This window comes from Bufo gargarizans, chromosome 4 (genome assembly GCF_014858855.1).
Source record: "Bufo gargarizans isolate SCDJY-AF-19 chromosome 4, ASM1485885v1, whole genome shotgun sequence".
Classification (NCBI taxonomy): Eukaryota; Metazoa; Chordata; class Amphibia; order Anura; family Bufonidae; genus Bufo; species Bufo gargarizans.
Genome location: NC_058083.1, coordinates 222,198,682 through 222,222,234, shown reverse-complemented (window position 1 = coordinate 222,222,234; position 23,553 = coordinate 222,198,682). Strand labels below are relative to the sequence as shown.

The following is a 23,553-nucleotide window of genomic DNA, read 5'->3' as shown; positions in this document are numbered from 1 at the left end:
GACATACAGACAGATTAGACAGACAGATAGATAGATAGATAGATAGCCACCTTCTGCTGCAATTACAGATATATTTGTCTATTTGTATGTCTCTATTAACTTGAAAGGTTTGTCTCGCCTTACAGCAGACAACCCTTTTGGTCCAGAAATGTTCCCCTAAACAGAAACAAGACTCACCTGTCTTTGGCCTTGAGGCTGCTCCTTTTGCAGCTTTAAACAGTATGTCACTGTGGTGACTCCTGAGTCCCATTTTTCCAGGCAAAACTGCTCCAATGTGTTCAAGTTAGATGGGTTGCAATGGTGTACAATAGTCTTCAACTAATGCCACAGATTCTCCGCTGTATTGAAGTTGTTGTCTTTTTTTTTTCTAGACTATCCCATGTTCCCTCTTAAACCACACTCCATAGTGAAATCTGTGGCAGCCTGAAACAGGCTTTCCTCCAATCCTGACCAATTTTACAGCCCTTGCCAATAAAATCATGTCCACAGCATGATGCTGCCAAAACTATGCTTCACTGTGGTATAGGTGTTATCGGGGTCATGGGAAGGGTTTGTACCACATAAAGCATTTCCCATAATGGTCCTGCATTTTATTATAGTCTCATCTGACCACAGAACCTTCTTATATGTGTTTTGGTGAGTCAGCCACATACTGATTGGTAAACTCTAAACATGTTTTCATATGGTTTTTCTTTCAGTAATAACTTTTTTTCTGGACACATTCTGGCCAATTTTCCATATGTTGCATTATATGTTCAAATAGAATAAAGGGATACAGCGGCTCACTGCTATTTCGTATGGAAAGGTGCTCACCCTCCGGCCTTACCCTCAAGACCAAAAAATTGATATACCGTAAATAAATAGATGAGGGGGCACACTCAAAAGGAAAACACTGTTGGATGATGTAAATTTAATTTAATAAAAATAATATAAAAACAAACCCCTAAAATACACATAAAACATATACATCAAAATACCTGAATATGAAATATGCAGCAACCAAATGCATGAAAATATAACAAAAACACCAGTGTCCTGCTTAGATTTGTAGATATAAATATAGCGATCACTGCTGTATAGTTGAATATCTACCACATAATTTGATGATACGGCAATCTAATTGGAAATTGATGGAAACAGCACTGTGGCCCTTTAAGATTGATGTTAGAAGGCCCGCACTATGCAGACACTGAATCCTGATAATCAAGGAAAAAGGCACCTACATTCTATTCTCAATTGGAACACTGTTTAAAATCACGGCACTATAGCTGCAGCATAGTGCGGGCCTTCTAACATCAATCTTAAAGGGCCACAGTGCTGTTTCCATCAATTTCCAATTAGATTGCCGTATCATCAAATTATGTGGTAGATATTCAACTATACAGCAGTGATCGCTATATTTATATCTACAAATCTAAGCGGGACACTGGTGTTTTTGTTATATTTTCATGCATTTGGTTGCTGCATATTTCATATTCAGGTATTTTGATGTATATGTTTTATGTGTATTTTAGGGGTTTGTTTTTATATTATTTTTATTAAATTAAATTTACATCATCCAACAGTGTTTTCCTTTTGAGTGTGCCCCCTCATCTATTTATTTACGGTATTGCATTATATGTTCGTTATGGAAGTGTAAATTGCTGTATGATTCCAAGTTTCAATTCTTTACAGTTTAGTCTTCTCAACTTGCTGCCTACTGCAAACATTGACAACTAAATGTTTTTAAACACAACTTTCATCAATACATCTCCATAACGTTGTATTTGATGTTTTCAGAGCTGTTGTGGTATCCATCTTGGTTGCTTAGTAGTATTGCAGACTCAGGGACCTTTATACTCACATCATATGACAGGTTATATGACCCTTTGATTGCACACAGGGGCATATTATTCAACTAATTTTGTCACTACTGAAGTTAATTGGCTGGACCATACATTATTTTAGTGTAACATAGCAAAGAGGACTCTTACGTATGCACTCGCAACTTTACTGTTTTATTTTTTTTACAAATTTTTAAACAAGATATTATTTTTTCCACTGTAGTGGACTATTTTGTCAGGCCCATTTCATAAAAATTTAAGAGAAACTGTCAACCCCATAAGGCCCCTCCCCAACTGCTTGAAGATCATTAAATCACAAATAATATTGTCTCAGATGCTGTCTTTTGTTATTTGATCTGATGGCCAACTCTGTTCCCCATGCTTGGTGTATGTAAATGAGCAGCTTGAAGTCAAAGATGCAACGGCCTTCATGCTTCAAGTCAAGATTGCCATGCCTCCTTTTTGCTTCCTTCACTCTTGATGGATAGCTTGTCTTTCTTTCTTCAGGCGCCGTGCACCTGATATCCCAGTTTTCACTAAGTATATTTTGGTGCATGGCTAGTGCATCCAGCTTTACCCTGCTTTCACACCTGAGCGTTTCCCAAACGCGCGTCAAACGCGCGTTTCCGACGCGCGTTTTTTGTAATAGTAAACGCGCGTTTGACGCGCGTTTGTGTCATTGACTGCAGTGTCCTATGGCCACAAACGCGCGTCAAAACGCCCCAAAGAAGCTCAAGTACTTGTTTGAGCGTCGGGCGTTTTACAGCGCGATCGTACGCGCTGTAAAACGCCCAGGTGAGAACCATTCCCATAGGGAAGCATTGCTTTTCATGTGTTGAGCGTTTTACAGCGCGTTTGAACGCGCTGTAAAACGCTCAGGTGTGAACTTAGGGTCAGTGTACTCAGCTTTAGAGGCTCATTGTGAGGGTACAGATTCACAGGCATACTCAATCCCAGGGATCTGCACCTGCGCAATAAGCCTGTGATACTGAGGATACTACAATTGGGTGCAGGCACAGGATATCAGGTGTATCACTAATTTGGGCATCAGTATTCAGTTCAAATAACAAAACAAGCATTGCAGACAGTATGACTTGACCTTTAACGGTACTACTGGCAGTTGAGGTGGGATGAGCATTATGGAGTTGACAGGTTCCCTTTAATTCCATTTTGGGGTTGTAATGCAATAAAACAGGAAAACACCAAGTGAGTGAATTAATTTGCAAAGCATGATAGACAGAGATAGATAGATAGTTTTACCACTCATTTTAAATCTGACCTGCTTGAGTTCCTCAAATATTTTACCGAGCAGCTGGCATGACCATACATTTTAGAAACAACTCTTTCTCTGATGTGTGTATGTGAATAATTTTCTTTCTGTCTTGAATTTTTCAGTTGCCCATTATATTTCAAGTGACAGCACGATGCATGTTTTATTATTTACATCTAAAAATATATACTGTCTGTTTTTTTTTTTTTCCATTTTGCAGCCTTCACTTTATAGTTTTTGACACTGAAGTCTCACATGATATCCTTAAGGTATGGGATGGACCTGTAGACAGCGATGTTCTTCTGAAAGAGTGGAGCGGTTCTTCACTCCCTGAAGACATTCACAGCACATTCAATTCCTTGACATTGCAATTTGATAGTGACTTTTTCATCAGCAAGTCTGGTTTTTCAATACAATTTTCAAGTAGGTATAACAAGCTAACATGATTTGGTGTCTGCTTTGCATGGAAATGTTCTTGTATATATACATTCACCTGAATTAGAGATGAATTTCTTGAAATTTGTACTGTGTCTTATTTGGAGAATTTTTCAAAAAATTTGATTTGTGTTCAAATGTATTATACACAAATGAAATATGCCTCGATTGGCCTGAAAATTGGAATATAACACTCAGATCTTCTAGGACTCCGTTTTTTTTTAGCTCCTCTCCTCACTCCCCCCCCCCTTTTAACCCCTTAAGGACCGGGCTCATTTTCACCTTAAGGACCAGGCCATTTTTTGCAAATCTGACCAGTGTCACTTTAAGTGGTGATAACTTTAAAACGCTTTGACTTATCCAGGCCATTCTGAGATTGTTTTTTCGTCACATATTGTACTTCATGATACTAGTAAAAAAAAGTCAAAAAAATTAATTTTTTTGCATAATAAAATACCTAATTTACCAAAAATTTGGAAAAATTAGCAAATTTCAAAGTTTCAGTTTCTCTACTTCTGTAATACATAGTAATACCCCAAAAAATTGTGATGACTTAACATTCCCCATATGTCTACTTCATGTTTGAATTATTTTGGGAATGATATTTTATTTTTTGGGGATGTTACAAGGCTTAGAAGTTTAGAAGCAAATCTTGAAATTTTTCAGAAATTTACAAAAACCCAATTTTTAGGGACCACTACAGCTCTGAAGTCACTTTGCGAGGCTTACATAATAGAAACCGCCCAAAAATGACCCCATTCTATAAACTACACCCCTCAAGGTATTCAAAACTGATTTTACAAACTCCGTTAACCCTTTAGGTGTTGCACAAGAGTTATTGGCAAATGGGGATGAAATTTGAGAGTTTCATTTTTTTGCCTAATTTTCCATTTTAACCCATTTTTTCCACTAACAAAGCAAGGGTTAACAGCCAAACAAGACTGTATCTTTATTGCCCTGACTCTGCTGTTTACAGAAACACCCCATATGTGGCCATAAACTACTGTATGGCCACACAGCGGGGCGTAGAGTGAAAGGTGCGCCGTATGGTTTTTGGAAGCCAGATTTTGCTGGACAGTTTTTTTGACACCATGTCCCATTTGAAGCCCCCTGATGCACCCCTAGAGTAGAAACTCCATAAAAGTGACCCCATCTAAGAAACTACACCCCTCAAGGTATTCAAAACTGATTTTACAAACTCCGTTAACCCTTTAGGTGTTGCACAAGAGTTATTGGCAAATGGGGATGAAATTTGAGAATTTCATTTTTTTGCCTAATTTTCCATTTTAACCCATTTTTTCCACTAACAAAGCAAGGGTTAACAGCCAAACAAGACTGTATCTTTATTGCCCTGACTCTACTGTTTACAGAAACACCCCATATGTGGCCATAAACTACTGTACAGCCACACAGCGGGGCATAGAGTGAAAGGTGCGCCGTATGGTTTTTGGAAGCCAGATTGTGCTGGACAGTTTTTTTGACACCATGTCCCATTTGAAGCCCCCCTGATGCACCCCTAGAGTAGAAACTCCATAAAAGTGACCCCATCTAAGAAACTACACCCCTCAAGGTATTCAAAACTGATTTTACAAACTTTGTTAACCCTTTAGGTGTTGCACAAGATTCAATGGAAAATAGAGATACAATTTCAAAATTTCACTTTTTTGGCAGATTTTCCATTTTAATATTTTTTTCCAGTAACAAAGCAAGGGTTAACAGCCAAACAAAACTCATTATTTATGGCCCTGATTCTGTAGTTTACAGAAACACCCCATATGTGGTCGTAAACTACTGTACGGGCACACGGCAGGGCGCAGAAGGAAAGGAATGCCATACGGTTTTTGGAAGGCAGATTTTGCTGGACTGGTTTTTTGACACCATGTCCCATTTGGAGCCCCCCTGATGCCCCCCTAGAGTAGAAACTCCATAAAAGTGACCCCATCTAAGAAACTACACCCCTCAAGGTATTCAAAACTGATTTTACAAACTTTGTTAACCCTTTAGGTGTTGCACAAGATTCAATGGAAAATAGAGATACAATTTCAAAATTTCACTTTTTTGGCAGATTTTCCATTTTAATATTTTTTTTCCTGTAACAAAGCAAGGGTTAACAGCCAAACAAAACTCATTATTTATGGCCCTGATTCTGTAGTTTACAGAAACACCCCATATGTGGTCCTAAACTACTGTACGGGCACACGGCAGGGTGCAGAAGAAAAGGAATGCCATACGGTTTTTGGAAGGCAGATTTTGCTGGACTGGTTTTTTGACACCATGTCCCATTTGAAGCCCCCCTGATGCACCCCTAGAGTAGAAACTCCAAAAAAAGTGACCCCATTTTAGAAAGTACGGAATAGGGTGGCAGTATTGTTGGTACTAGTTTAGGGTACATATGATTTTTGGTTGCTCTATATTACACTTTTTGTGCGGCAAGGTAACAAGAAATAGCTTTTTTGGCATGTTTTTTTTTTTTGTTATTTACAACATTCATCTGACAGGTTAGATCACGTGGTAATTTTATAGAGCAGGTTGTCACGGACGCGGCGATACCTAATATGTATACAATTTTTTTTATTTATGTAAGTTTTATACAATAACTTCATTTTGAAAACCAAAAAATTGTTTAGTGTCTCCATAGTCTAAGAGCCATAGTTTTTTCAGTTTTTGGGTGATTATCTTGAGTAGGGTCTAATTTTTTGCGGGGTGAGATGACAGTTTGATTGGCACTATTTTAGGGTGCATATGACTTTTTGATCGCTTGCTATTACACTTTTTGTGACGTAAGATGGCAAAAAATTGCTTTTTTTACACAGTTTTTTTTTTTTTTTTTTTTACGGTGGTCACCTGAGGGGTTAGGTCATGTGATATTTATATAGAGCCGGTCGATACGGACGCGGCGATACCTAATATGTATACTTTATTTTTATTTATGTACATTTTACACAATGATTTTATTTTTGAAACCAAAAAAAATCATGTTTTAGTGTTTCCATAGTCTAAGAGCCATAGTTTTTTCAGTTTTTGGGCGATTATCTTGAGTAGGGTCTCATTTTTTGCGGGATGAGATGACGGTTTGATTGGTACTATTTTGGCGTACATGCGACTTTTTTGATCACTTTTATTACCTTTTTTGGGAAGTAAGGTGGGCAAAATTTCAATTTTCTCATAGTTTTTATTTTTTTATTTTTATGGCGTTCACTGTGCGGGGAAAGTAACATGACCATTTTATAGATCAGGTCGTTACGGACGCGGCGATACCTAATATGTGTAGTGTATTTTATTTTTTTAATTTTTATTCAGTGATAAATGTTTTTTTTTTTTATCTTAACTTTTTTCACTTTTTATTTGATTTTTTTGACCCAGACCCACTTGGTTCTTGAAGATCCAGTGGGTCTGATGTCTATAAAATACAGAACAGAACCTATATTGGTTTCTGCACTGTATTTTACTTACACTGAACAGGTCTATGCTTTCAGCACAGATCTGTTCAGCACCATGGACAGCAGGACGCCTGATCAGGCGTCCTGTTGCCATGGGAACCTTCCCCGTCTGCTCAGTTATGGTCAGAACTTCGCAGACGGGGAAGGGTAAGGACGGGGTTCTGGGGGGGCTGTCTGGGGGCTCTCTCCTTCTCCCATCGGGGGGCTGCAAAGGCACAGCAGCCCCCCGATCGGAGAGGGAGGGAGCTCCCTCTTACTGTTAACCTTTTCCATACAGCGGTCCGTACGGACCGCTGTATGGAAAGGGTTAAACGGCTGACATCGCATCAACGATGTCAGCCGTTTATACCAGGGTGCCAGCAATGTGCTGGCACCCTGGTATACCCACTGTACACCAACGATTATGCAATGCATTATGCAACGCCCCCACTGCATGCGACACCCCCCCTGCACCACCCGCCGCCATCAAATCGTGCAGGGGTGCAGGGGGGGGTTAACAATATTGATTTCGGGCACTCTGAAGTTTCTGATCCCCGCGGTCAGGGACCGCGGGGATCAGAAACGGCAAAAAGCGCAGCAAACCGCAGGTCTGAATTGACCTGCGGTTTTCTGCGATCGCCGATACGGGGGGGTCAAATGACCCCCCCCTGCGTTGTTACGGGATGCCGGCTGAATGATTTCAGCCGAAATCCCGTTCCGATTAACCCCAGCGGCGCCGGAATTAAGATTTTAAGTTAGGACGTACCGGTACGCCCTTGGTCCTTAAGGACTCGGGAAATAGGGCGTACCGGTACGCCCTATGTCCTTAAGGGGTTAAGCTCTTGAACACAATGACAGCAATACTGAATAATGTCACTGACATATATAACTTCATAAATGCATGGTGGGTCGTGTTAACAAACAGCATGTTCAAAAACACACTGTACCATTGCATATGTTCAACTTTTTTATATTAGAAAGATTTAAAAAAAAGATCCCTCATTTGGGGCAAATGGTATGTTATGAAAAAAATTGTGGTGTTATGAAAAAAAAAAACTTTGGCATGTTTGAACTAAATATCCAAAAATTATACCTTAATGGGAAAAGATCCCTGCCCCGGTTTCTAAACATAGAAGTTTAAATTTTCAGAAGAAACAGTAGCTTATTTTGCTCATGCGTCCAAAAATTGTGTGTTAACATAAGTGTTAATTTCCATAAGAAAAATTATCCCTTTTATTTGGGAGCAGCAGCAGTAAAGTGTGGATATAGAGAGAATAAGGTGTATAGGAGTAATAGTGACAGCTATAGTAACACCAGCAGTTGCAGCACAACATAGAACAGACAAGGCAAAAGATCTGTGTGCAGCTATGTTGGGATAGTAGTAGTAGTAGTTGCAACTGTGTAGCAGTAATGGTAACAGCAGTACAGCAAATGGAAGTGGCACCATGGGAATTAGCAGCAGGGAGGAGATGCTGATGATAAGCAGCAGGGGTGTACATAAATTAAACTGTGGCTGCAGTCTTATGAGCCATCCATAGCACCCCTTAGCAAGGGCGTAGCTAAAAGCTCATGGGCCCTGGTGCAAGAGTTCAGCTTGGGGCCCCCTTCCCTCAGTGCTTGTTGGAAAGGGGCAGGGGAGCACGTAGCCTTCCTGCTGCCTGAGGCAAACATTGAAAGGGCACCCTCTCATGCCAAATTCTTGACCTAACCCCTTCCCTCCAGCCAGAGGTGTAAATTGACCAGTATGCACTTTCTATAATGCCAGTGTCTTATGTGGCACAAGGGTCTTTGGGCCCCCTCAGGCTCCTGGGCCAGGTAGCGACTGCTACCTCTGCACCCCCTATAGCTACGCCCCTGCCCCTTAGGCTACCTAAACATCTGCTGAAGAGTTCCTAGCAGAATCCTCCATTGCAGATTCTGGTAAAAACAAGGGGCAAAATATCTCTGCAGTGGTATTTCATCTGGCAAAGTGCCTGTACTCACTCTGGAGCCTGATGGACCCATTATTGCAAATGGGATCTGGCAGGTTCTGGCATATGCAGATTATGCTATTCTGATCCTATGCTGGGACAAAATACTGAAATCTGATCACATGTACACCTAGCCTTACCAGATAAACTGTGCCAACTGCTACTGCCTTTCCCCCATGGACTTTTCCTGCTGCTTATTATATAATGTGTCATACCCTCCCCCCTCCCTCATGAACTGATGTCTGCTTCTGTTTGATCCTCCCTGCCCCTCCCCCAATGCGGACTTTATGTTTGTGCTGCTGGCAGAGCACAGTCAGGGCTTGGGGCAGATCTTCACAGTGCTGGACTGGAGTCTGGAATGGAGACACTGCTAAATCAGCAGGTCTGAACCAGTCAGGTCACAGTGTGACATGTGCTGGCAGAAGAGCCAGGCCCGAATAAGGTAGTTTGTTGCCCCAGGTACATTAGAACAAACACAGAAAAAACTAAGATAAAAACATCCTGCACGATATGATATGGAAAAGTGCTGATGGCCCTGGCCATATCATTAAAGAAAACCACAGAAATGCACTTTGTAAAGTAGATGCAAGCATTATATATGGACTAAGCACTCATTCTGATATGATAATATCTGAGACACTTAGCCAATATATTTTGATCAAAATACATCTGAGCCCGCCTACCAAGCGCCAAGGTGGTCTCAGGTCAGGCGGATCCTACGCTAAACCTACCTAAGCCATTGGGCTTCTATGTTCAGGAGCGAAGATGTCGCACATATGGTGTGCTGCTCCTAGTCACCTCCATGTGCATCAAGCAACCAATGGGAGGAGGAGCAAGCACAGCCATATGTACCACCTAATTAAGGCGCTCTATTGGACAGGGGAGGGGGCAAAAGTGCAGAGGAATGCTACTCCCAAGATAATAGGTGTGCATTCACACTTGAAGGTGCCACCCCCTAAAGCAAATACTACATAGAACAAACACAGAAAAAACTAACATAAAAACATCCTGCACAATATGATATGGAAAAGTGCAGATGTCCCTGGCCATATCATTAAAGAAAACCACAGAACTGCACTTTGTAAAGTAGATGCAAGCATTATTTATGGATTAAGCCCTCATTCTGATATGATAATATCTGAGACACTTAGCCAATATATTTTGATCAAAATATATTGGCTAAGTGTCTCAGATATTATCATATCAGAATGAGGGCTTAGTCCATATATAATGCTTGCATCTACTTTACAAAGTGCATTTCTGTGGTTTTCTGTGGTTTTCCCAGGTACATTAGGCAAAGGTTGCCTCATTTGTAGAAATAATAAAAACTAGCTTAGGAGAAGTTCATACTTCTGTTATTTGGTCAGTTATTTCCATCAGTTATTATGAGCCAAAACCAGTAGTGAAGCCAGCAAGATTTGCATCATTTCTGTGTTTTTGACCCGTAACTGGTTTTGTTTCCCAAATTCCCAATCGCTGATGGAAATAATTGATCAAATAATGAAAGTGTGAACTTGGCCTAACTTGTTAATAAAATTAATTTAAAAACATTTCACAAGATGCAGATACAGAATATTAACCCCTTCACGCAACATCACGTACATGTACGTGGGGGAATGTGGTGCCTCACCGCATCCCCACGTGCATGTACGTGATCGGCTTTCACTGTCAGCGCAGGGACCGAAGCGCTGAAGGTTCAGTGAAGCCGGCGTGCTGGGGTTGCTAGGCAATCAGAGAAGCCGGAAGGAAATGTATTGGAGCTCTGACCCGCCCACGATTGCTGTGATTGGTCCAATACTGCAGAGGGACCAATTGCAGCACATCGGGGCAGGTAAGGGGGGGGGGGGTTAGGGAGGGACTGTGTGCTTCTCTTTCTCTGATCGTCCCAATTCCTGTCAGGGAAGCGATCAGAGAAGGAGATAGTGTGACAATCTATTGTACCTATGAAATGTATACTAGTCATGGAGCACTGCTACTTAGCGCTCCATGACTAGTATACTCGTCATGGCATTCAAGTGTCACCATGTCTGCAGACATGATCATAACCAGCAACAACACAGAAACAAGTGAAACCAAAGAGGCTGTCATATCACATCACGTGCAGTCAGTCTATTCGATCTTCTGACTCCTATCACAGGAGAGACCGTGACAACATGATGGGAACTGTCCTCACAGATCCATGCCTAGTTCTTTCTGACAAAAGCAATGATTTGTACTGTGACAGAGGACAGTTTTGTCTGTTTGAGTGTCATGATTCCACCTGCCTCATTGAAAACCCTCTCTGAGATTACACTGGAGATTAGTACAGACAGGAGGTTGGCCAGTGTCATTATCTTCACCAGCCTCATCCTTTTGCACAAGCAATTCCTCCTCCTTCTCCTTCTGCTTTTCCTCCTCCATTGGTAGTTCCTCTGCCACGTTCTTAATTTCTTCTTCCAAGGGCTTTTCTCCTTTTGTGTACCAAAAAGCTACAGGGCATCTTGCAAACAATGTAATCTGTTGTTCCTTCGCCGTCCCTTGTTGCATCAGCTTGAGCATATGCTTTAAGATAAATGTGAAGAGGATGACTTTGTTGATTCCACAGTTGTTCCTACTCACAAATCTGGTGGCCTATTTGGAAGCAGTTGCCACTGCCTGATCTTAAAACAACACTTGCAACCTGTTAAGGTGGTCAGGTGCATGGCAAAATCATTTGCTACTTTATGCTGCTAGTAGAAATGCTATAGCATATGCACAATGGAATTCCAGTGAGTTGTAAGATCGTGGATCAAGTGGAGAAATGGCAGACCATTCTGCTCTTGTAATTCCAGGAGGGCAACCTTTGCCACATAAGAATGGCTGAAATGTAAGGACAGTCTCCTGGATATGACCAGCACTCTATGCAAGCCACAATGTTCCTGCCATTGTCATTGAAGGGAAGACAGCCAGCTGGATGTTTGCTGCTTGATGCAAGTGATTGGCTGTATGTCTACTCTGGCCCAAGCTGATCAGCTCTAACGTCATGGCAACACTTTACTTTACACATATCATAAAATGAATGGGAGAGACACTATACCCTGCTTCTGTTGGGGATTGGAAAATGTCCATTGCAGAGGTGGATAAGAGCTTGGTGTGGGAACCAGACCAATACAAACATGGAGATGTTAATAGAACCTGGTGTTGTTGCTGGGGTGCTGCATTGTCACTGACACAAAAACATTGACCCAGTGGACCATGAAAGACATGTACTTTCCTGGCCAATAATATCTGCTTTAGTCTACAGTGGTGTTCACCTTGCCACACAGCAATAATTGCAAGGAGTGGCCCATGTTCTCCACCATATGACAGTACAAGGAAGGGATGGCTTTTTTGGAGAAATAATGGTGGCTAGGTATCTTCCAGCAGGGTTGAGCACATGCCATGAGCTCCCTAAAGGCAGCAGAATCCATCAAGTGGTACCGCAGTGAATACACTGCCAGCAGTTTCCTGGCCACACAATCCGTCATCAATGGCTGATGAAAAAGTATAGAAGGAGGTAGAGGAGTAGTCTCAGCAGGAGAAGCAGTCACAATTGATGACAACAAGGACACTCTACTGTAGGTAGATGCACACTGGCTGCTGCAAAGGAGATCAGAAGAAGGAGGACACTCTTGCTGCCCTAGCTGGAGGTCACTTCTATTTTCCCAGAGCTACTGATAATGCTGCATCAAGTGCTGAAATAAAGCTATGAAGCCTCATTGTGTCATTGAACACCCACAGCTGATTTTAGTCTTGCAGATCTTGCACACCACAGTGCTTTTGTCTTCCAGCACTGCAAAGAAAAATTGTCAGATGGGAGATACACACACTCTGCACAGAGCCAGCGGCAACCAAGCTTGGCTTAGGTCTGGTACATTTTGAGCCTGGGCAGACAGTATCAAGGCATCACCAGTTCCTGACCTGAATATAATAGAAGCAGATCTGACAGTTTTTTGAGAGGTTCTTTCTGTACATTGCCTCTGCTCCTTATTGCTATTGCTGTCGCTGCCACAACCCATCTCCTCTGATGATACCTTCTCCTCAGCACCCTAATCTGGCTCTTAGGTCCTGTGTAACAGACAATCATCATCATCCTCACTCTCCCTGACACTGTGATATGTCCCTCAAGATCTAGAATCCTGTGCACAGGGATGTCCCCTGATGGTGGAGACACCCTGCCCCCGTACCTAAGTCTCTTTATTGCCCTAAAAAAAACCTACTAAAGAACCTGGATTGGAAATAAATAGATCCAGGGAAAACAAAAAACACACATACAGATGGAATTATGTATAAACAATAAGACAATCCCAACGCGTTTCAGCTGCAGGTAGCAGCTCATCAGGAGGTGATGTGAAATCAATGGACGTAGGGAATAACAGAAAAACAGACAGATAAATGAAATTCAAAATGATACTTAGCTCCTATATATATATATAACCTGTTAGGTTCTATTGAAGATGAGAAACAACCTCTGTCAATAGAGAAATTACCGATCAGAGGGGGGCCCTTGAAGTAGATACATCCAGGGTATAGGAGCCCTCCAGCCTAGTATGAATGAAAAGTCACAGGTTTGGTAGACAGATTTTTTAATTGTACTTGCAAAATGGCAAGTGTTTTTTTTTTTTTTTTTCTGTAACTTAAATACAGTAGACTTACTTTTCAAATGAACTCAAGTTCTAAATAACTTTCTGATCTCAATATTCATTTAATATGTTATGCCTCGAATAAATATTCATAGTAACTGTCAAAAGCAACTTTTTTTGGAATCATAGTTTCATTTGTACACTTGTTTCCCTTCAGTCCCTGCTTCCAATTATGTCATCTGTGTGGTAGTTCTATTCATGGGCTATTAAGGGATCATTGTCATGCCAATTCAGCACAGCATGGAGAAAATGAAGATACAAACTGACTTGTGCAATTATATTAATTGTAATCAAGCTACATATTTTTCATTACAGCTTAATTACTATTTAATCAAGCATAAAATCACACACTGAGCTTAGTTGAAAAAGTGACCCTTATTTTGTAGAAATTACATGTACTAAATGCACCATACTTCTGAACTGTCAACAGGAAAATGCATTACTAATGAAATACTACTTCATTTTGTTGTGCATTCTGTGATAGGGCTATGCAGTGGTGTGTAGTGGCAAGGTGAATAGGAAATATTTGCCAGAGCTTACTCATCATTTTGGTGTCTTTTATGATGCATACTAGTATCATCCAACAATGAATTATTGTTTCAATCAAATTTTTAAACATATTTGTTAATTATTATTTTATATTTCTAATTTTACATGTCAGTATCTATATTTAAAAATAGACCTGAAATATTGCAGTTTACACACTGGTACTGATCTGTAAAGATCACTTCTTATGAGTCCTCTCTTTATTGTCACATGCAGGACTGCATAGGCACCCCTGTTACCAAGGTGGAGGCAAATAAAAGAGAATCAAATGTTGACAATAAGTAATGATCACAACTTACCTCCTCTCCCTCCCTGCACTGTGACCTCTACATAAGTCACGGAACATACCCAGAACACTCTCCTAATGAGTCATCTCTACCGTACAGGTCCATGTGCAACTGTAAAGCATATCTATAAACTGTTGCTAACAGAGCATAGAGACCGTCTACATTCCCTTGCAGCTTCATCATTGTTTACACCATTACAATTGCTCATTTGAATGTGACTGACCTGCCCTACCAAGGACAGCAGCCTACACATATGACCCAATGTGCCTATGTCGCCAATGAAATGGCCACAGATATAGCTGGAATGCTACTACCTTTTTATTCTACTAATTGAATGATCAAACACTGATGGATATTCCTAAGCCACCTTTATTATTAAATAAATCTCAGCACAGAGCAATATACTGATGATACCGTTTTAATAATATAGATTCAGTTCCACATTTACTTTACTGCATGGCCAAGAAAAACAGCTTTGTTACTGATGATAGCAAAGTAAGCAAATAGCAAATTAAGGTAATAATAAAGGGATCAATGTCTAAAATACATGTTATTTCAAAATGCCATGATAATAAAAGTAGCCTATAAAGGATTTGTTTCTCTGTTTTTTATCCTTTTACATAGTATCGCAATTAAAGTACTGTACTATAGAGACATAATAATAAAAACTGAGTAAGGATGTATACATTTCTCTATAAAAGAGAACGAGAGAGAGAGAGAGAAAGAAAGAGAGACAACATGAGACAAACAGATGCTTTGTATATTGGCCTAATGCATGTAACACACAAATCAGTGCCAATTTAGAACGTATTTGTTCTTGTCATCTACAAACAGAAATACATCAAGACCTGGGTGTTTATGGCTTTTGTATGGAGAGTCAGAGCTTACTTAGGTTCTTTTTTGGCCAACAAGAGGTGTACATGGCTCTCCACATGGATTGTGGAAGGAATCAGATTGACACTGAAGCAATTTACAACAACAACTTTATTGATCTCATATGGGGCAACAAGTTGGACTCTTACAGTGTTCTGACAGAAGGCAACCAACTTAAATAGAGACAACATGGTAAACACAATCTTTTCAAAGCATATTTGGAACGTGAAAGAATCAATCTGATTGGTTGCTATGGACCACTAAGCCACTTTTTCTTTGCACCAATTTTGATACAGTTAATCTCCCCCCAGTCTTTTTTAAAGTATACTCAGATGTTGCCCATCTTTCCTGAGTGATGACTAACCTGTTCTAGAATCTTTCTTTTTGTGGCAGCAAATGAGAAGGCTAATAATACTTGTTTATATCTCACAGAAGCTCTCCAAATGCTGCACTTTGCACATTTCAGTGCCAGACACAGCAACTCTCCACAAGGCCATTGGCAGACTTCAATAAAGGCCAAGTCTATTCTCCATGACAGCATCCCCACATTTTGCTCAGGTGTTTCTCTAGGTCATGTATCCTCTTGATATGCACAGTCTGCACAGGTGTCTTAACAGATCACAGTACCTCTCCTTGCAACATTAATTCACACTGATTGTATCTGCACACCACACAAGTTTTTTATCTATTTGCAGGAAGCTGATTAACCCTGAGGGGTTAATTGTGCTGATCACAGCCCCCTGTAACAGATCGGGTGCTGCCAGGCAGCAGGGGGCAGTCATGTACACAGTTCTTAGTATATTCTAACTTGAAGCGTCCCCATCACCATGGGAACGCCTCTGTGTTAGAATATACTGTCAGATCTGAGTTTTCACAAAAACTGTTATGCAGACGGATCCGTTCTGAACGGATACCATCGTTTGCATTATAGGAGCGGATCCGTCTGTGCAGACACCAGACAGATCCGCTCCAAACGCAAGTGTGAAAGTAGCCTTAAAGGGTAATCACCTAGAAGGAGCTATGCACAGATAAGATGCTAGCTTAGCTATTGTCTAAGATATGATTTCAGTCCTGTTTAAAAGGTTGTGGCAGTTTGAGACACTCAGGTTTTTCTTTCCATTTGGAAGAAAAACTAATTTAGACATGTCTTTCTCAGGTGAATGTCATGCATTGGCTGGCATTCTTTCTCTGTCATGTCGATTCAGGTAGACTCAATTTATACCAAAATCAATTTTTTTGCAAGTTGTGAGATCTAAATAAATTTTAAGAAATTCACGCTTTCATAATATGCTTCCATGTCCCCTTTCTACTAAATCACACCAATTTCAGACAAGTCATAAAAAAGTAAATAAATAAAAAAGTATGATGTAAAAGAAAGTTAGAATAATACTTTCAAACTATGTATAAAAAGGGGGTGTTCAGGAGCAAGCTAACACCAAAACAATAAAAAAATATTAAATTACTATCATACTTACTATATGAAATTTAGAAGCCCTTTGTGCACATTCTTTGATCAAAATTGTGTCTGTCCGATCTACCAATGACAAGGTGGCTTCTATCAGACAGGACCTACACCATCAAACTTGCCTTACTTGGGCTTGTGGCCTAAAAAATTCAGGGCAATGTAGAATCCAGCTATGTAATACTCTGATTAGCACTAGACTGATAGAGTGCATGATCTAAATAAGGAAAACAACTTCCCCATATGTACAATGTAAAAGCAAGGTAAACCAACACCTCCAAACTAGGTATAAAAAAGGATGAACCAGAATTAAACAAATTTCAAGAAACATGCTCCTCCATAATGTACTTGTATGCCCCCTTTCTACTAAACCACACCCCTTGTCGGACGAGTCATAAAGTGTCAAAAAAGGTATATTAAATATGGTGTCACCACCAGACATCTGAGAAGCTCTGACAGACGTCCTTCAGAACCTCCTCCTTGAGGTTCCTTTTTGTTTTGCTTTCATTTTCTCATCTTGTTAGCCTCTCTCAGCTGTCATGTAGTTGCACTGATTGCATCCCTTTAAATCCCTTCCCATACTGCATCACTTTGCGGTTTATATTACTTCCTGAAGTGTGTGCATGCTGATCCTACTACTGAGTCTTCTACAGATAAGTTTTGTTCGTTCATTTGTGTTTTCCTGTTTGCTGGATCCCAGGTGACCCTGACTCCCTCCGTATCTAGTGTAGGGAACCGGTGGTCATTTCCCCTCACTATTATAGGGTGTTCAGGTGTTATACAGTCGAGGTACGAGGATATGCGATCATCTACGATTGGGATTTTCGCATAGGCTGAGCAGTTGGGGAGAGAGCCAGGTCTGATGCAGGGCTCTCCCTTTTGTTCCTTAGTTTTGGATCCAGTCAGTCGGATCTTCATTTTGTGTCTAGTTTTCTGTACACCTTCCGTGACATTTGGATGGTACAAAGCACATATTCCAGTTATTTTTTTGCCAGAATTATTTTATTGTCTTTTGTTGTTTCATAAAAAATGCCCAACTTAAAATTGGATTTTTAAATAAAATAAAAAACTATGGATGTATTTTTTTTTGCTTTAGACAAACTGTTATTTTTGTTTAATATGATATATGATAGAGAGTGTCACAATAAGTAAAAAAGCAGCATCTAAACAAGGTTTGAAAGACAAAGTGTTTGAATTGAAAATATCATTGATTTTACTTTAGTTCTATCAAGATACATTGACAGTGGAGGTCATACTGTACATTGACTTTGGAATGTAGCTCAGTAACTTGTAACATCAATTACTTTTTTGTGTTGGTCATAATTGAGTATAGTAGTTTTTCTTGAAAGGGAAGGAAAAAACACTGTCACTAATAAAGAGAATAAGGTCACTTGGGAAGAAAATCCTGTGTTATGTCTAATCAAAATAAATTAGTGTGTACCTAAAACACTGATAATATCTCTACAGAGAAATATTTCCGCTTGAATTGGTGTTACATGCTCACACAATTTATACAGTCAACACACTGTAGCTAAAATCATTTTAGCATGCAAATAGCTCTCTAATCCTTCAGATACAAATTTGTTTCAATATTAATGCATATTATATATTTAATTCACAATTTAAAAGTCATAGCTGAAAAGTAAAACATTTGATTTAGTCAATGCTAAAATGAAAAATTGTTTCCACAACATTTGATATACCTTGCAGCAATACTGTAAGTAGTCATTTAACATCTCAGATGCCATGGTCAATAGTGAACACAACATTTAAGCATTTAGAAAAAGGTAGGGGGGCTCCCTTTGTCTTTTGATTGCAATCACACAGTGAAGGTGTAGGGTGCTGATTGGTTGTTATGGCAGGCTGGAGCAGTGTCAGATTGTAGTATTGCCATACACTAGGGGAATAAAAGTTAAATGAGATTTTTAAAATACCCAAAAGTATTAAAGAGTTGTGCCAAGTTTAAGTCATCCCCAATTCACAGGATAGGGATAACTAACTGATTGCTGAGGGTATAACCTCTGGGACCCTCACCAATCCTGATAATGGGGGTCCTGTTCCCTGGATTTGTTGGAGCAGCAGGTATAACATACACCCTAGAACTCTATTCCTTTCTTATGACTGAAGAGCACTGCAGGGTACATGTTAGAATTGTCGCTATATCAGATTTGGGGATTAAGACCCTTGTTCTTAGAATTAGTTGGGGGTTATATTTCCCTGATCAGATGGAGCTGCAAGTTGGGCATGTGCCCTGCCTCTCCATTCCATCTCTATGTGACTACTGGAGATAGCCAAGGGCAGCATTTAGATATTTCCAGTGGTCCCGTACAGAATGAATAGAGTGTCAGGGCACATGCTCCGGGGAGCAGGATCTCAGTTCTCGCGATTGGTGGTAGTCCCAGCTAGTCAATAATGTCTAAACTTGGTACAGCCCCTTTAACAAGTCAATTCACTCCAATTTTACACATAAAAATAGACAACAAAAAAATAAACATACTTGGTCCAAACAAGTCTAAATAACTAACATATGGCAGCCCAAATAGCTGTTTTTTAGTGACTTCTAACCCTCAAAAAAATGGAATAAAAAGTGATCAGATGTTCAAATCATCAAGTCTCTAGTGGGACTAAAAGTTTTAAAAAATATCCAAAAGTATTAACAACTCAAATCACTCCCTATTCCCAAATCTTTGGAAAAATTAAACAATAAAAAAAAACAATAAAAAAAACTACCAGAACGCACCTACCCATAAGATGCACCTAGCCTTTAGAGGAGGAGAATAAAAAAATATTTTTTATTAGACCTCAGATCAGACCCCCCAATCAGTCAGACCCACAATCAGACTCCCAATTTTAATCAGACACAGCTCAAAGTCCCAATCAGACACCTAATGTTAATAAGACCCTCAATCAGACCTCAGCTCTAACCCCAATATCACCTTAGACTAGACCTCAAATCAGACCTCAGCTCATACCCCACTGTGAATGACCCCCAATCAGACCTCAGATCAGAGCCTCATTTTGAATGATCCACTAGACTTCAGATCAAGCCCCAACATGAATAAGAACCCCCCCATTCAGACCTTAGATCAGATCCCCAAATGTGAATAACCCCCAGACATCAGAGCAGATACAATTATAAAATCCACTTAGCTCTCCTGCCCTGCTGCTGCCCCGCTGTCACTCTTTCGAATGATATGGATTTCTGCACAAATTGGTCATAAAATGTGATCTGATCTTAAAGTCACAACAATAGACAATCACAGTCTGCTTAAACTAATAACACATGAAGAATTAAATGTTGCCATGTTTTTATTGAACACACCATGTAAACATTCACAGTTCAGGTGGAAAAAGTATGTGAACCCCTAGACTAATGACATCTCCAAGAGCTAATTGGAGTGAGGTGTCAGACAACTGGAGTCCAATCAATGAGATGAGATTGGAGGTGTTGGTTACAGCTGTCCTGCCCTATAAAATGGTTAAATGGCAAAAGAGAAAAGGGGAGAAGGCGCTCATAGGTGGTGGTTGACAAGAGATGTTGTAACTTGTTCCTAGCCAGGGTGAGTGGTTGCTACTCACCTTGGTTAGATTGTACTTTTTGGTAGTACAGTTCTGGTGGCGGTAAAAACGTGGGGTGATGTGGGTTGGTGCAGCCGATTGACGTCCAAGTTGACCATGGGCGGGAGCCAAGCCGCCACTTTGGTGCGAATTGTGGTGTATGGGGAGGTTGCTCGTCTGCACTGGGTTCATGCAGAGAGCGGATGGACACAAGGCGCAATTCACAACCCAGTTGAGGATACGAAATATTTTTTATTTTTTGATTAGCAAAAGACGACGCGTTTCGGGGTACGCAGACCCCTTTATCAAGTCTAAAAGGATCAATACAAAATTTGATGATGTAATATGTATAAAAATACAATTAAAATTAAAATTAAAATTTGAAATGAAAGTTGATATGTAAAAATATGTATATATATATATATATATATATATATATATAAGCGTATGAAAAAGACGGATCCATGGGTATACATGGACGAATCAATAGGTAAAATAATTTTGTTAGGTTAAAACAAAGACGAGAAAATAGTATAAGCATAAGCATAAGTATAGGCTTGCATATAGAGCGTGTAAATTGATATAAAAATAAGGAATAAATGAATAGTACATAATGCGTTATGTACTATTCATTTATTCCTTATTTTTGACCGTGACGTGGTGCAAGATGGGCTCCGATATCTTCCTGACAGGAATATATTGGCAAAAGTCTCAGCTTTTAATATCTGCTTGTATGACCAGCTAGTATAGTCAGTGACATATCTGTTTGGTGCATTTTTTTCAGTGATTTATATAATTGTATTTTCATCCGCAAAATGCTCCAGTCTGTGTAGGATGCTTTTGTGGTGCATGTGGACCGCGCTGGGGTCCTCCTTTGTATGCATTATTTGCTCGGGATGGTCGTTTGCTGCGGTCCACATGCGGTAGGACTGCTCCCCCAATGAGAAACACGCTACAGTGTTTGGGGTTTGAGCAGCTCCCCCATACCTGCCACTGTATTTCTGTGGTCCATATGTGGTGGGACTGCTCGCCCAATGAGAGACAATCTACAGTGTTTGGGGCTTGGGCGGTTCCCCCATATTGGCCACTATAGTTTTGTTTATATGTATTTAATGATTGAGATGCTGTGGCATGACCTCAATAAAGAGATTCGCACCAGACATCCCAAGAATATTGCTGAACTGAAACAGTTCTGTAAAGAGGAATGGTCAAGAATTACTCCTGACCGTTGTGCACGTCTGATCTGCAACTACAGGAAACGTTTGGTTGACGTTATTGCTGCCAAAGAAGGTTCAACCAGTTAAATTAATCCAAGGGTTCACATACTTTTTCCGCCTGCACTGTAAATGTTTACATGGTGTGTTCAATAAAAACATGGTAACATTTAATTATGTTTGTGTTATTAGTTTAAAGAGGACCTTTCACTAGTATACAAACTAAAAACTAACTCTATCTGTGGGCAGAGCGGCTCCCAGGGGTCCCCCTGCACTTACTAGTATGCCTGGGCACCGCTCCGTTCGCCCGGTATAGGCTCCAGTGTCTCAGCTCCGTCTGTTGTACTGGACTGATTTTTTTGTAGGAGGCGTGTCCCTTGCTGCAGCACTGGCCAATCGCAGCGCACAGCTCATAGCCAGTCTATGAGCTGTGCGCTGCGATTGGCCAGCACTGCAGCAATGGACACGCCTCCTACAAAAAATCAGTCCAGTACAACAGACGGAGCTGAGACACCGGAGCCTATACTGGGCGAACAGAGTGGCGCCCAGACATAGTAGTAAGTGCAGGGGGACCCCTGGGCGCCGCTCTGCCCACAGATAGAGTTAGTTTTTAGTTTGTATACTAGTGAAAGGTCCTCTTTAAGCAGACTGTGATTGTCTATTGTTGTGACTTAGATGAAGATCAGATCACATTTTATGACCAATTTGTGCAGAAATCCATATCATTCCAAAGGGTTCACATACTTTTTCATGCAACTGTATATGGAGGTGCAGCACTGTGGAAAGCTTTATGGGTGAGGGTGGTACAAACTAGAATCATCAGTATAGCGACTGTATGGATAGATGAACCTGGCTGCAGCATTAGGGCAGATTGAAGGGGGGAGAGTTTAGGTATAGGGAGACTGATTAATAATGCGTTGCAATAGTCAAGGTGAGAATGAATCAAGTCAGCAACAAGAGTTTTTGCCATTTCCACCATAAGAAAAGGGCAGATTATGGCGATATTCTTGAGGTGCAGACAACAAGAGTGTGTAAATGATTGAATATGGGGAAGAAAGGAAGGATCAGAGTCAAATGTTGCCACAAGACAATGGGCATGTTGCACAGGAGTTATGATAGTGTTGCAGACCGAAATTGAAATATCAAGTTTAGGTGGGTTAGTAGATGGGTAAAAATCAAGAAGTTCCATTTTTGAGAGGTTCAGTTTTAGATATAGAGAGGACATGATTTTAGAGACAGCTGCCAATTACTGGTGTTTTGGAGTAAAGCAGGGGTGATATCATGGGAAGAAGTGTATAGTTGGGTGTCGTCAGCAAAGATATGGTACCGAAAGCCACATCTACTGATAGTCTGTCCGATGTAGGCTGTGTAGAGTGAGAAGAGTAGAGGACCTAGTACTGAGCCCTGAGGAACGCCAACAACAAGAGGAGAAGAAGAAGAGCCAGCGAATGATACACTTTGTGGAAAACTGTTTTATGTTTTTAAAAGTAGCAAACAGTTATAGGCACACTATGTGCTGTTAGTCTAAAATCCCTCTCCTCCTCTCTGTAACACTTACAATTCCATCATCTCATGAAGCAAGCCTGAAGCATTTGCTTTGCAGACAGATTGACAGAGACTAACATCTTCCTTCTCTGTATGTTACTAATGAGTGCTGCTTGTCGCAAGCAGAACAATCCTTTCTGGTTTCCTTTAATAATGACATTAAATTCATGGTGCTATATACAGCATAATTTCAGGAAGAAGAAATAAAAATGGAAAAAAAAAAATCCGATCATTACTGGCATATGTTAAGTCACTTATGTCCCTGCAGAGTAAAAGGGATAACAGGGAACATTGCTAATAGGGATAAGCTACAAGGGAGAACTGAGGGAGGAGACAGAAAAATCTTTAAATGTAGAGATGGCCTTGCGGTTCGCCCGGCGGTAATTTTGTGGCGAACTTTGTTCGTTCGCGGTTCGCCGAACATGCAAACATATGGCGATCTCTGCCGGTGCCATATTCTTTTGCGTTGTGCCGAACTTTGACCCATGACACATCCATCAGATGGGACAGG

General features: G+C 40.4%; 1 protein-coding gene across 1 annotated transcript in view; it reads left to right on the top strand.

The window, feature by feature from the left end:
* Window positions 1–23,553, top strand: part of CSMD1 (CUB and Sushi multiple domains 1) — a 2,061,198-nt gene that overhangs the window by 1,465,678 nt on the left and 571,967 nt on the right. The window contains exon 26 of the mRNA XM_044291097.1: window positions 3,314–3,516. Within this exon, the coding sequence (XP_044147032.1) occupies window positions 3,314–3,516 (203 nt within the window). The remainder of the gene's footprint in view (window positions 1–3,313; window positions 3,517–23,553) is intronic.